Raw genomic sequence first — 15,217 nt, forward strand, 5'->3', positions numbered from 1 at the left:
TTTAGTTAATATCTTATATGCATGGATGTTTTGCCTTTGGGAATCTGTAACACCACATGTGTGCCTGGTGCCCTTAGAGGCCAAGAGAGGGTGTGAGATTCCCTGAGACTGGAGTGAGACTACCGTAGAGCATCACGTGGGATCTGAGAATCTAACCCAGGTTCTCTAGAGGAACAGCCAGTGCTCTTAATCACTGAGTCATCTCTCCAGGCCCTTTACTATCTTGTCAGAAATACTTCACATGGGTTTGTAATTGCTAATGGACAAAACCTTAGAATAAAAACAAACGGCTCAATAAAGAATACAGTCATTCAGTTACCGTTCCGTGCCCTCTAGAAAGAGCAGGCAAAAGACAAGTAAATATAAAACACTGAGTTCATCTCCCTTCTAAATAACTGACAGTTTAAAAAGCAAAACTAAGGCACAGAGCAGACATCAAGATATGGTAATGCATCGTAAGTGCTACAACAACCATTTTCTCCAACTATAGATTAACTGTATAATTCAATGTCTGACACACTTTTTAATTTTAGTAGACATATTTAATGTCAAATTTATTTACTTTAAAAGCTCTGTAATATTAAATTTGTATTTAAAAAAATTTTCAATTCACTTTACATCCTTCCCTCCTCACCTCCCAGTTCTTCCCTCCTTCCCCTACCCCCTTTTCCTCAGAAAAGGGAAACTCCCTTTCCCATCCAGCCCAGCTCATCAAGTTGCATCAGGACTGAGTGTCTCTTTCCCGTGGCCTGGCAAGGCAGTCCCGCCAGCGGGAAAGTGATTAAAAAGCTGGCAAGTGAGTCCATGTCCAGTGCAGTCCCCACTTCCCTTACTAGAGGACCCACATGAAGCCTGAGCTGCCCATCTGCTACATCTTTGTAGGGCGCCTAGGTCCAGTTCAGGCGTGGTCCTTGGTTGGTCCTTCAGTCTCGGCAAGACCTCTGGGCCCTGGTTAGTTGGCTCTGTTCTGCCTGTGGAGCTCCTGTCACCTCCAGGTCCTTTTCTCTTTCCTCCCACTTTTCCACAAGACTCCCTACTCATGGCCCAATGTTTGGCTGTGAGTCTCAGCATCTGTTTTGAGGCACTGCTGGGTAGTGCCTCTCAGAAAACAACTCTGACAGGCTCCTGTCTGCAAGCTTAGCAGAATATTGTTCACAGTGTCAGGGGTTGGCACTCTCTGATAGGGTAGGTTTTTGGTTGGGCCAGGCATTGGCTGGACATTCCCTCAATCTCTTCTCTCTCTGCTCTATCTTTATCTCTGCTTATCTTGTAGGCAAGGTAAATTTGGGGTCAAAGTTTTTGTGGGTGGGTCGGTGTTCCCCTCCCTCTGCTGGGAGACTAGTCTAGGTAGAGGGTGTTCTCTTCAGTCTCTGTGGCCTCTGCTACTAGGAGTCTCTGCTTGAGTCCCCCTCACATCCTCCCAGGAACCTACGCTGTCTTAGGTTTCCAGCCTGTCACGGAGATACCCCACCCTCAGTTTCTCTTTTCTCCACAGACCTCGGTCCTCTCTCCAGGTCTGATCTCCACCCTCTTAACTCTCTCCAATCCCTCTCCTACCTTGTTCTCTCTGTTCAGCCACTACCTCTGTCTATTCTATCTCCCCTTCCCAGTGAGGTTTATGCATACTCCCTTGGATCCTCCATGTTACTTGTCTTCTTTGGGTTTGTGCTTTTAGTATGCGTATTCTGTACTGTATGGCAAAATCCACTTATAAATGAGTACATACCATGTGTGTCTTTCTGGGTCTGGGTTACCTCACTCAGGGCGATCTTTTCTAGTTCCACCTATTTGCCTGCACATTTCATGATATCTTTGTTTCTAACGGCTGAGCAGTGCTCCATTGTGTAGATGTGCCACAGTCCCTCTATCCATTCCTGAGGTGAGGGGCTTCTAGGTTGTTTCCAGATTCTGGATACTATGAATAAAGCTGCTATGAACATAGCTGAGCAACTGTCCTTGTTTTATGGTGGAGCATCTTTTGGGTGTACACCAATGAAAGGTGTCGCTAGGTGTTGAGGTAGAGCTAGTCCCAATTTTCTAGGAAAGCGCCAGATTGATTTCCAAATGACACAAACTCTTAGTAATCCATCCTGTCTGTACATTCCATTAGCAAGCTTCAAGTTAATACTTCAAGACTACAAGAATCTGTTTTTGTTTTCTTTGCATATTCAGTGTTAGCTCATGCAGATTAAAGTTTTTCACTCTGTGGACACTGGGAACATGCTTATGGAGAACAGTCATCCTTCAGTCTATAGAGGTCTCTAACAATATTTAATTCAGCTGCTACTCAGCTGTGGTCTGGGCATAGCCAATCCCACTTGCGTCTCTTTTAGTGAGCAATACTTAGCCTCCAGCCTCAGTTACGTCTGCATTACAGACGTAGCTTCTCCAGACTCCCCTGTAAAGGAGTCCTCTCCTTGCTCAGCCAACTCTATTTCTCACAGTCACATAAAAAAAGAGAATTCCTAGTGCTCTATAGAACGAGCCTTTATTAGATATGCATTTGGCTCCATTTTATAAGATATAACTTTTTCTGTTATACATATAAGAAAAAAAAAGCTATATAAAAAAGCCATTTCTGATAGAATTTTTAAAACTCTACACTGTCCATAGCAGCAGATGTAATTATAATACTGCAGCTATTCAAAAATTCTGCAGGTCACATGACTTTGGCAATGTTACAAGTTTTGTAACATTGTAATTAGGCTGAGTAAAGTCTGTCTTACATTTTTAGATTATAAAATTAAGTGTTATATACTCAGAAAATGTGGAGACAATAAAAAGGAAATAAAATCAAACACAATTCAACCCCTCAGAGATATAAGAATCTGCAGGAGTATTTTCCATTAATTTGTATCAAGTTAAAAACTGACTATTAGAATTTTTTGAGAAGCATTTTTAATTTGTTTTTATAAAACAACTGCTTAGAGCAGTTTTGGACTAGCATAATAAAAGTCTAAGAAAGAACCACCTTTTAGCCACGGACTGTATGCAAAGCAGCTTACCTTCAATCAGCTGAGACAGCTGTGTCCCAGTTACCAAGGTCTCAGTGACATCACTTTTTCGGGAGGCCTTTCGGTAACGGATCTTGTAGCCTGTAATCTGCCCGTTCTGTGTTGCTGGGGAAGGGGGCTGCCAGTGAATCACTATACTCTGAGAAAAGCAGTACAAGGACGAGACAGAACACGTCAAAAGGCTGGTCCTAATTGCACACACTATTAAACCCAATTTCACTGGAGAAAGGGGAGAATAAGCATATAGAGCACGTGGTACTTGGGTTGTCACCAAGATACTGATTTAATAGTCAAAATAATTCTAACTTACTGGGTGTGGTGATGCACATCTTTAATCTCAGCATGTGGGAAACAGAGGCAGGTAGGTATCTGTGAGTTTGAGGCCAGCCTGGACTACACAGTGAGTTTAGGGCCAGCCAGAGCTACATGGTGAGACCCTGTCTCAAAACAAAACAAAAGCACAACAAACAAACAAAACTTTAATTAAAAAACCTCAAACCTCTCTGAGGGAATATTATTATGTTTTAGAGTAGTTACTCTACCAGGCATGGTAGATATGATGTTGTCATCTACAAAAATTCATGCTTGAGAGCCATGTCACAAGAGAAACTACCAAAACGCCCTCATATTTTAAGTCTGCTTTCCCGGGTAGGCTGTATAATCTCTGTCCTGGTATACGTGTAGCCCATGACCACAGGTTGGATATTCCTGCTTGAGTCCAGACTAATCTATTTTGTCTGAATTAAAACATCAGAGGTCCCAAAAGAGTTTTTAGAAGGAAAATATAAGGTCAGAAACATACACGTTAGGAAATAAACTACTATTAGATGTAAGAATTATTTCCCACCTTGAATGCAAATTAGCTGTAATTAAATAACTTCTATGGACAGGAATGGTGGAGTGTGTGTAATCCCAAATCTTAGGAGACATAATCTGCAGGACTACAAGTCTGAGCCTAGCCTGGGCTATACAGTAAGTTCTAGGCCAGTCTGAACTATATACATATAGTAAGACTCTGTCAACAAAACAAAACAAACAAAAGCTCCGAAGTAGAACAGAGGTGGGTGTTTCATGAAGGAGCATCCCACAGTACCTTTTGAAAAGACTTATGTTGCTCAGGAGGGTATCTGAAAGGCATGCATGGCTGACATGCATCAACTGGACCAGGAAGGATGCTGTGGACATCCAAATCTATACCTATCTGTCTTTGGTTTACACTGGCATCATGTCATCATAAGTAATTTACTTTCTTTGAATGATTTTGTATGGCTAAGATCTCAAATGTCATGTTCACATATATATATATATATATATATGTATATATATATATATATATATAGAGAGAGAGAGAAGCTAAAGAAGTCTTAGCATCAGAGAAGGGAAAGAAACAGAATAAGCAAGTGGGGTTCTTATCCCAGCTTTATTATACCTATGCTGTCTTATTCTCCTGTTTGATTGTCAGTTACATTTTAATTTATCAGGTTAACATTTTAAAAAGCAAATGAGTTGCTACAACACTGATGTTTGCCCAAGGAATTTCTGGCTTTCTACGTCCCTCTGAGGCTCAGTGTGACAGTACAGTGAATAGAACCAAAGCCTTACCTTTGAATTTCTCACTTCTAAGGACAGATTCTGAGGAGCAGTACTGGGAACTACACAGGGTTAAAAAAAAAAAAAGACACAATTCAATCATCCATACATCACTCATCATGTTATTGTTCTGGGTGAGACTGAACACAAATGAGTATCTCAATATAACTATGTGACCAGAAGGTCTCAACCCAGCTAACAATGTCTTATGTTGATAGCTGTGGGGGATGAAGTGTGGCTACACTTGACTCACGCTGTAAGGTGAGACCCTTTCCTAGGAGCAGGTACCCTTACTCAAATCAGGTTGCAATTTTGAAAATCAGACACTTAACTTTAGGGATATAAAGTGGCCTTGACGCCTTAGATCCTGCATTTCAGATGTTTACATTACAATTCATGACAGTACCCAATTACAGTTATGAAGTGGAAGTGAAATAATTTTATGTTTGGGGGCTCACCACAACATGAGGAACTGTGTTAAAGGGTTGAAGCATTAGGAAGGTTGAAAACCACTGCCCTAGACTCTAAACTTTTCTAGACTTCAGAAACATTCTAAAACTTAGACACATTCTGAATGCCCACAGAGGGGAAGAGCCACACATTTTCCAGAGCCAAGTCTACTAAGTGTGGCATGTGACCATACTAGGTAGTGACAATATGGGCCAAAACGACAAGACAGACACAAATGAGGAAGTGTGGCTTTCTTGTAGGCTTCCTCAAGTGGTTTAGAAGGCAATTCTCCAGAAGAGAAAAAGACTTCAACAAGGAAAGCTGCAACAAGTGAACGATCCGGCCTCACAGTGCAGCAAGGTACCAGACAGCGTGCACTCAGGTGGGGAGTGTAGGCCTCTTGCTGATACAGCCGTATAACCAAAGTATAGTGGAACCTGACACACGAACACCTAAAAGCTGACGGCCGCACACCTTCCTACACCTCCCCTCACACGCTGACAGACAGCGAAGAAAACTCAACCTAACTAACCTGCCCTTTACCCACCAATGCGGATTCCAGCTCTCCAACCTAATCTTCTCATCTTTTGCTTCTCTATCATCTGGTGACCACATACTGAAAAAAGGACCCACTGACCTGACTGTGCTGTGTTCACTGTTCTAACTTGTGCCTAAGAAAATGACACGAGCTTCAAGTCAGAGACTCAGCTGTAGCAGCCGGAAGTAGGATGCAGCCTGCTTTGAAAGCTCTCCACGTTGAGAAGTAAGTAACTTAGCCGGAGAGACTTTCAGCACAACCTGTGACGGTGTTATCACCACCGTCACAGCTGAGATTTGTGGCAGGTGCTCACTCCTCACAGCGTTCTCGCGGGAGTGCTTCCAGTTCACGTTTAAGTCACTCACTTCCGTGTGGTTACCTGATCGAGGTATCCTTTCAGCCTAAGACCTGGGATAGGCCTCATCCCTAAGTGCTGCCTTACACCCCCACGTTAAGAAGCTTAGTTCCTTCCACTCAGTTTCCACAGTACTGCGGTGAGCAGGACAACCTGTCTGCGTACAGTTACAATCTGGCTCCTGGATTTAAAAGGCTGTAAGAGCCTTTTTCTCTCAGAAATTTTCCCAGATCATGATGTTTATGCAGCTGTGTACCCCAACTGTAAATTATATTTGTTTCCTTTTTATCTGAAAAATTGCCACTTCCAAAGAAGAGAGCAAAGAATAGTACAATGAACATTGTATTCTCTCCTTTAGTTTCACTAACTCTTAACATTTTGCAAAATTCACTTTATTTTCCCATTTAAGTATATGAGAAATTGCACAGGTTTATCTACCACATACTGTTTCTGAATTATCTGAGAGACAGCTGCAAGCTACAGAGTGACAGGTCGCTCTGAAATAGGTTCCAACAAAACTCTTCTTTAATTTAGACTTTTCTATGATTATAAATAAATTTTAAGAATTGAGACCATCTTTTAAATTTTAAAAACTTGCACAACTTTTCTCAATTTGACATGTCTGCCTGCTGAATCATGATTTAGACTGAAGTTAAATATTTTGGGTAGGAAAACAGAGGCAAAACCGTGCCTTTCTCCATGGAATATAAACGAGGCATATACACACACACACACATGTCTACTTCTCCACTAGTGATGTAATGTTTGATCATCTGTTTACGGGAGTCAAACTATAGCTTTTAAATATTTAAATATGACTGGCACATAGAGTAAGGCTAATTTTCCTCAGCCATAGAATGGTTTGTGCTGTGAACAAGCAACAGAATTTCCCTCCACAGAAGACTGTACTAAAACCACTGAGAACCCATTTAGCATTAAATACTGCATGCTCTGTGCTTTCCAGTGAAGTCTCATAGCAAAGCTGGGGAAGTTGGTATCACCTGACGTTTACATATAAGAAAAATACTCAAAAAAGTTAAGTGACTTGATCAGCAAGATACAATGGGGAGATGAACAAAATCTTCATATTAAAGCACATGACTTTACTACTGATAAGGTACTAAGAATGGTATTTTGTTGCAACGGGAAAAAACTCACCATCTGATAACGTTCGAACAGCGACATCTTGTGTGGAGACCCCAGGGCCGTGTTTATTGTAGGCCACCACTCGGAAACTATACTCTGTGTACTTCTTCAGTCCGTTAATGGTGTAGGAGTGACTTGAAACATCAACATCCTTGAATGAAATAGAATACTGTGTGTGTACACATACACGTGGGTACACACACGCACACGTGCATACACACATACATGCAGACTGCAAGCCAAAATGACTAAACAAATTCTGTACAATACAGTTTTAAGCCTCTTACAGAATATTATTTATAGTGAAAGCCAATTAGCTAATTAAAAAACATAGCAATTTATTTCTATTTTTTTAGAGATTTATTTATTATTTATACAGTATTCTGCCTGCATGTATGTCTCCAGGCCAGAAGAGGGCACCAAATCTCATTATAGATGGCCATGAGCTGGGAATTGAACTCAGGACTTTTGGAAGAACAGCCAGTGCTCTTAAACTCTGAGCCATCTCTCTAGCCCCAATAGCAATTTATTATCTGATGTTTAGTAACTCTTGCTGTTAAAAAACACAAAATAAATCTCAGTACAAGACAGAAACCAATGTTTAATTTCCTATATATCTCCCCCACCTTTGATTTCTTCAACTAACCATAGACCTTTGTAAGATTTGGGGGGTTGGGGTACAATACTAGCATATTTGTGTATAATAGGCAATTGCTCTACCACTGAGCTGTATCTCTAATCCCTTACTTTTTAGAAACCAGTGATTCTAAAGGAAAAGAAAATTCTGTCACTGTATACCTGTTCTTTATCAGTCCCTTTCTCCATGTAGTACAATTTGTAACTCTGAATGTCCCCATTGCCGGACAGTGGTGTTTCCCACGTGATAGTGACAGAAGTCGGTGATGTCGCGTAAGCTCGGATATTAGGAGCTGGGCCGGGGAGCTGAACTGAAAAGAGAATGCCACGTGATCAAGACATAAATCAGATTTACTGCAGTTCCCAACAGCCACTCTAAACAATACTGTCACAATGGCCACATTTTAAAATCAATAAAAACTAAGAAGACAATTGATTTGATTGAAGTATTTTCTTTACAAAGCCACAAATGAAGTATCTTCAATTAATTAAAAATTAGAAAAATAAAGGGATTCTAACTCTGAGAAGTACATGGGTGTGTGCACTCACTACTACAGACCTGTATGGAAGCCAGAGGTCATAGTGTCATAGAACATAGTGTCAGCTATGTTCTATCACGTTCTACCTTCAGTTTTTGAGGCTGGGTCTCTCACTGAGTCTGAAGCTTACCTGTTTCAGCTAGGCTGGATGACCAGAACTCCTGGGATCCACCTGTCCCTTTTCCCAAACCCTTGGCTGGAGTACGCCCACCTTTATGTGGGTGCTTGGCAGTCCAAACCCAGGTCTTTAGATTTACACACCGAATACCTGAATTACTGAGCCCTCCTCCCCAGCCCCAAATCTCGTTTTGCAGAGGGATAGAAAAACACATAAAAGCAGCCATCACTGGAAGAGATCTTTCTTCTGTCGGACACTGAGCAGGTCCTGGGAGCACAGAGATGGGCAGAAGCCCCATTCACGAAGAACTCCCAGCATGGCACAGAAACCAGGAACATTAGTAAATCCTGGCAGATTAATATAGTGGCTGTAATGAAACAGCAAAGAGTACAGAAGGCTGCTGTGTGAAGAGCTGATTAGAAAAGGAAAGAGAAGGGCCACTAAAGTTTCTTAGTATTACAACAAGTGGGTTCTCAGACATCTGGGAGAAGACTATTTGTTATTGGGGCAATCAGGGTGATAAATGGAAAGACCATGTTATATGACTTGTATGGTTGTACCATAGAATGGAGTAGGAGAAATAATGTTGAACAAAAGCCAGACAGTGAGGAATCTCTGATGTCCTGCTATGCAGTTTAGAGTTTCTCCCACAGGCAGTGAACAGAGAAGCACGACAGTCAGATCCACATTTAGGAAGGATCTGTAGGCACATGAATGGTAGAGAAGCAGCAAAGCAACAAAAACAGTTAAAGAAATAGCATCAACTGTAGTAATAGCTTCCATTTCCTGAATGCTCACGAGTCAAATGTTCAATAAAGTTAGCACACTACATGTTTCTTTCCTCTTTTCTAATCCAGTCTCATCACTAACCAGATGAGATGCCAAGTACTACCATCCCCATGAGTTTTCAGGTCAAGAACCTTTCCAAGTGATAAGAAATTTATAATGGTGGACCAGAAACTGGTTACTTTTTAGAGTCAAAAACATCACTTATGGAGATCTGTAAGAAGACTAGGACAGCATCTTCAATGGGGTAGCTGGTCCTCTGTTGGACCCTGGATCTAAGTTCCACATGGCTCATATATCAACCCTTTCAGAATATTCTCTTCTGACAGGAGTGTACAAATCTTAGCTAGCGGTTCAGGTCTATATTCTGTATTTGAAAATAAGTTTTCTAGCACTAATGCCACTATTACAGACATCATTAGATTTAAGGCCAAGGAAGGAAAAACAATGCTTAAAAACCTGGCTTTCTCAAACAACTGCACTGTGCTGTAAGATTTATTTTGCTACCAAAGTGGAAAGATCTAAATGTAGTTATTTTAACAGTTGTTTGCTTTACTTAGTCACGCATCATGCTAGTCGTTCAATGTTACAGCACAGTTTGTGTAGCCTGACAGGTGGGACTTCCACTGCTCTGGAAAACTTTCTTCTAACTTAAAAAAAGAGGAAAACGAAATAGTTCACAAATTCTCTTGACATAATTTTCAACATACTCACTGGTTAATAACTATGATCCTTTAAAAAGACACTAGCGATTCTTTTAAACCAGCTGTCCAGTGGCATAACAAACAAATTTTAAGTTGACTTACAAAGCTAAATATGCAAATACTCCCCAAAGGCCAATTCAATATCCCCCTCCATGTGCCCCAAACTGCGGGCGGTGCAGTCACTCTTCACTCCCGGCATCTGTTGTCACATGTTAAAATTCCAACTTTATCAGAACCAGTTGTTCCTTCTGCTTATAACCTCACTTAACTGCTTTCTTAACCAAAGCTCTTCAACAAATTATTGTGCCATGTCTTTTCACGTGACGGCAGCACCTCACACTATTGTGTACTTAGCTGGTTGTCTTTGGTACTAGGATGTCAATTCCTTGTGGACAGAATTCAAGCCTTACTATTCTTATGTATTTCTGAACTGCTCCACACAGTGAAAGGCACATAGTAGGTACACAACAAGGCCACTTTCCTTATGTCTTTTCTTTTGTTTCCAAATTTGACAATGACTCTTCTAGTTCAGTGGCTTTCAACAATTTGATCAGAAACCCTGAAGTGTTCATGAAAGCTTATATAGTCTTTTTCCAAGGGGGAAAGTGGATATATATAGAGACACAAATATTTTCACTTTCAGAAGGTTCACAGCCCCAGGACAGACTTCTGCACCAGATCAAATCCAGTGGTCCTTCCTTCATTTTCATCATGACTCACTTTGCATGTGAACTGTTTTGATCCTATTTCTGGGATTTGGGTCATTCAGCTTTCTTCCCCAAGAATGCTTGTGCTATGTCAAATGCTTTTTAAAGTCAACCTCAGGCCCTATCTTCCCTAGGATCCTTTCTATATTTTTTATATAAATTCTTTCTTGCTCTGATTTCTAGTCTAGTATCCCTCAATTATGATGCCTGCACTTAAAAGCTAATGAAGGATAATGAAGCCTGAAATTTAATGGATAATTAGATTAATCTGAACACAGTCAACTATGAAATTTAGCACCCCTAACCTCTGCAATAAGAATGCATTCAATTTAAATCAACTCTGGACAGTCTTCATGGCCCTTGTGTTCCTGCCTAGCATTGATTCATGATCTTCAGTATCTATCACTACAGTGACCAAAGGCCTCCTTCCCACATTTACTACCGCTTACCCCAGGACAAATCCTACTTGCTCACCATCTCTGTATCTCTAGTATTTTGCATAGTACCTGGCATAAGAGGGATTCAAATATTTGATAAGTAATTTTCTATAACGTTAAAAAATTAAGGGCTCTTTATTTCATTCACCAGGTAAAGTTCCTGAATTCTTTCCATTTTATAATTGATAAGTTCATTCTTCTGAGCTCCCAGAGAGGGAGTTTCTATAAAAGTATCTCACATGCTCTGTACTAAAACAAAGTCTTTTTTATTTAGGCTCATGAACACAGAAAAGTTAGTGTAGGTACAATAAAATTTAACTAGAGAACATTCTGAGGAAAACATGGCTTATGGTGAGAAGTAAAAGTTCAAAAATTTCAAAGAAGAAAAACATTATGATATTTCTTGTAAATTCAGGCCTGTAGTTTATAACCAAATAACAAGGCATACAGGACATTTATAATATAAACCAACCTGACACTTTTCTTAGTTACAAAAAAAGAACAACAACAACAACAACAAAAAAACTTGAAATGTAATTGGAGGCAACACTATTGAGCCCCAAAGCACACAGATCCAAAGTAAAAGCACCAAGAGGTTCTAACTAGTAAGGTATGCTAACACAGGGCCCTCCAGCTGGCAACAACAATAAATAACCACTTCCTGTGCAAAGTAATACATTAGACATTACAGAAACTATCCATAAGATAAGTAAGATATATTAATAAAAGCAACAGAAGGAATGAAGTGATGACGTATCTCAGGTTCATACAGATACAGTAGTACATAGGATCAGAAAAAAGGCTCTACAAGACTTCTGAACTAAGCTTAAAATATCAGTACATATTAATAAGAAGAAAAGCAGAAAATTACTATCCTTTTACTTGCTATGTTCAACAGAAATTGATTTTTCCATTTAGAAAGGGCTTGAAGCTATTACGCAAGACAAAAAGCTGACAGGACTCCAAACAGTCTCCCTTCTCGGCAAGGCCCACAGACAGGTGAAAGACTTACCCTCAGGCTGCGTTTCTACTCGTAGAGGGGCTGAACTCTCTCCAGAGCCATGCTTATTTTGAGCCATAACTTTGAAAATATATACAGTTGCTGGCATTAAGTTCTGAATGGTCACCTGCATCTCTCCTGGCTGACTGGTATTCTCAACACGCTCCCTTGGATAAAGAAGGGTTTGGAAAGAAACTGATCAATACAGCATAATTCTAGATAGATTTAATTTCCAGCTCATGTGAAAATCTAATCATTAAGTCACATTTACTTTCAAAAGTAAAACTGAGGCTTACCAAGAACAGCACATGGAGACTGGCAGAAGAGCAAGTTGTGAATACTTGGCAAGCTGTGGGCAATCTTGCCCCACCATTACTGACATCATTGATTATAACCAAATACACCCACACAACTCAGCAGGGCGTGTGTACAAAGCAAACAAGGTCATAAATTGGAAGGGTAACAATGGGTAGAATTTGAGAGAGGAAAAGAAAAAGGCAAACAATGTAATTACATTTTCATTGAAATTTTTTAAAAAAATGAATCAGTAAAACAAAGAAGCCAAAGAGGATGCTACACTGTAATTGGCTACGCCGCCTGAGAGAATATTTTAGTAATAAAAATGATTGTTTAGCAATACCCCAAATATCCAACAATACTATTTTGTCTTTGTCTAAACTTTTAAGTTACCAGATTTAGAGGAAGGGTATCAATTGATTTCTTGAGGTTTCTGAATCTTGTTTTGATCACCAATGACTTCTGTTAAATGGAAAAGACTGTGCTTTCTCTAAACTAAGTTCTATAGAGCACGGGCTACGACTCACCTTTATATAAAGTTTTAAACAAAGTATCTCCTAGAAAAACAACTGGAGATGGTCTTTTACTGGAAACTGAAGTTAAGACTGTAATTCATGTTCACATACTGCACAAGCACTGGACAGAATGCTCACACAGAAGATTCATACACACAGAGTTAATAAAAATTTGCCTTCTGATGTGTAAATCTTATATTGCTGAAAATGTGTGTACCTTTTGCTTGTTCCTCTCTGAAAGGTGGGGAAGTAGGAGAAACCAGTGGCATTATTAAAATCTGAAACAAATTTCTACAGAATCATTGTTATAAAAAGGAAGTCAGGAATAAGCATGATTCCCAGAGATGAAAACACAATCTGAGAAGTCTCCAATACACTGGTCTATATGAACTAAGTTTCTCTTCAGAAAAACAAAAAACAAAACAAAAAAAACCAACAAAAACAAACAAACAAGCAAGAAAAACAATTTCAAGATAGGAATCAGTAAACATCAGAAAACACTATTTTCAGACTATCCGTGAGGTTACGATGGAATTGAGGTTTGAATATTACAGCCGAATCAAATGAGAAAGAAAAACGTATATTTTATACTATGACAGTGTTGGACAAGAAGTGAGGTAATTTAATTCCAGTTATGATAGAGCTGTTAGCCTGCCAAGACACTGGTCAAGTCACTAGGTCTTTTTGGGTCCCACTTTCTTTAGGTATTTAATAAAAGAATGAGATAGGGTGGACAACTTTTTCGTAAAAATAAAGTTTAGAGGCAAAACACTTTGCTTATATAATGCTTAAAAAGTCACTATTTTAAAACATAGAAACAATTCTGAGGCCCTGCATCATAGAAACAGCAGCTCCGACTTGGCCTGGTGTTCAAATATGCACCCTAGATGTAGACTAGCAGCGACATCGTGGCATACACCTTGAGAACACTCTGAACACTGGGAGTAACTCTACCATCTCATTTAACAGCCAACGCCAGAAAATAACTGATGTTTAGAACACAGGCTTTTGAAAAGTAAAAAGTACAAATATTTCATATGTATAAAGAAAGGCAGGCAGAGGACCCGCTGGACTACACAACTTAGGTACCGAATACAACTACTTATGACCAATGCATACAGTGCCACCTGATGGTGGAATTTTTAAATGCAGAAATAGAAGAAATTTGCCTACATTCTTACAATGTATTATTATTATACTGTGTAAAATAATTTATTATCCTTGTTTTTTAAGCTAATAAATATAAGTTCAAGAAGGTTGAATAAACTGTTTATAAGACAAAACAATCACAACATATTTTTTCACTTCAGACTTCTTTTATTCTTCATTGCTTGTATTCAGAAACCAAGCTTAATGAAATAACAAAACTTAGCGTCTTTTTTCCTCCATTCTTTAATTTTTATTTTTTATAATTTATTCATTTTATCTCCCGATTGTAGCCCCCTCCTTCATCTCCTCCCGATCCCACCCAACACTTAGCCTCTTAAAGAATCTTATCTTTTTAAAAATTTTATTATTATTTATTACAACTTATTCACCTTCTATCAAGGCTGTGGTCCCCTCCCTTATTCCCTCCCAATCCTGCCCTCCCTCCCTCTGCTCCTCCCATGCCCCTCCCTGAGTCCACTGATAGGGGAGGTCCTTCTCCCCTTCCCTCTGACTCTAGCCTATAACTCACAGAGCTCCACCTGCCTCTGCTGTCCTCAGTGCTGGGATTTAAGGTGTGTGCCACCACATCTGGCTTAAAAGAATCTTCTTTAATATACTTACCACATTTTCCCTACCCACTGTAAGTCACTGCTCTTATTTTTATCCAGGCTATTAACTGCAGTGTTCAGACTAACAAACCTGCTATTTCTCTGGCTTTTTCCCTTTCTCCTACCACATCCTTGAAAAGTACTCTCAAAATACTGCTAACTACAAACTGTTAATACAGTCAGAGGGCACAATTCTTGAGAGTGTAAAATGGCCCATTCTTGTTTGATTATGCCCAGACAGTTCCTGGCATTCCAACACCTGGTTCCAAATGCACACTTCATTTTTAGTCTCATACTGCTTTCTACCAAAAGTTCTGGGTTAGGGAGGTGAGGTTTATGGTCTCATCATCATCACATCAGACATGGAAAGTGAACTATCATGTTGTGCGATTGTTACTGTAAAAGGTCTCACCTAGCCCTCTTCTGGATGCCATCATAAGATTTGTAAAATCTAAAAATTTAACAAATGGCACTGGGATAAAATGGCTCGAATACAGAGTAAAAGTGAACAGCAACTTGTATGTGGGCATTTAGGGGAGGCCTGAGGGGTGTAATTGGAGCATGACAGATAAGAAGCCAAACATAAGTATTTGTTTGGGAAATATATTTAAGGCAGATGGATTAATAA

At 39.7% G+C, this 15,217-nt stretch overlaps 1 protein-coding gene across 11 annotated transcripts in view; it reads right to left on the reverse strand.

Annotated features, from left to right (window-relative positions):
- The window catches only part of Neo1 (neogenin 1), a 179,217-nt gene that overhangs the window by 45,700 nt on the left and 118,300 nt on the right, over positions 1–15,217 (reverse strand). For all 11 annotated transcript variants that reach the window (XM_060375121.1, XM_060375114.1, XM_060375132.1 and 8 more), the window contains exons 9-13: positions 12,033–12,187; positions 7,892–8,040; positions 7,106–7,244; positions 4,617–4,666; positions 3,006–3,153 (exon numbers count right to left, since the gene is read on the reverse strand). In XM_060375121.1, coding sequence (XP_060231104.1) covers positions 3,006–3,153; positions 4,617–4,666; positions 7,106–7,244; positions 7,892–8,040; positions 12,033–12,187 — 641 coding nt within the window. The remainder of the gene's footprint in view (positions 1–3,005; positions 3,154–4,616; positions 4,667–7,105; positions 7,245–7,891; positions 8,041–12,032; positions 12,188–15,217) is intronic.

The sequence above is a fragment of the Meriones unguiculatus genome, chromosome 1 (assembly GCF_030254825.1).
Source record: "Meriones unguiculatus strain TT.TT164.6M chromosome 1, Bangor_MerUng_6.1, whole genome shotgun sequence".
Taxonomy (NCBI): domain Eukaryota; kingdom Metazoa; phylum Chordata; class Mammalia; order Rodentia; family Muridae; genus Meriones; species Meriones unguiculatus.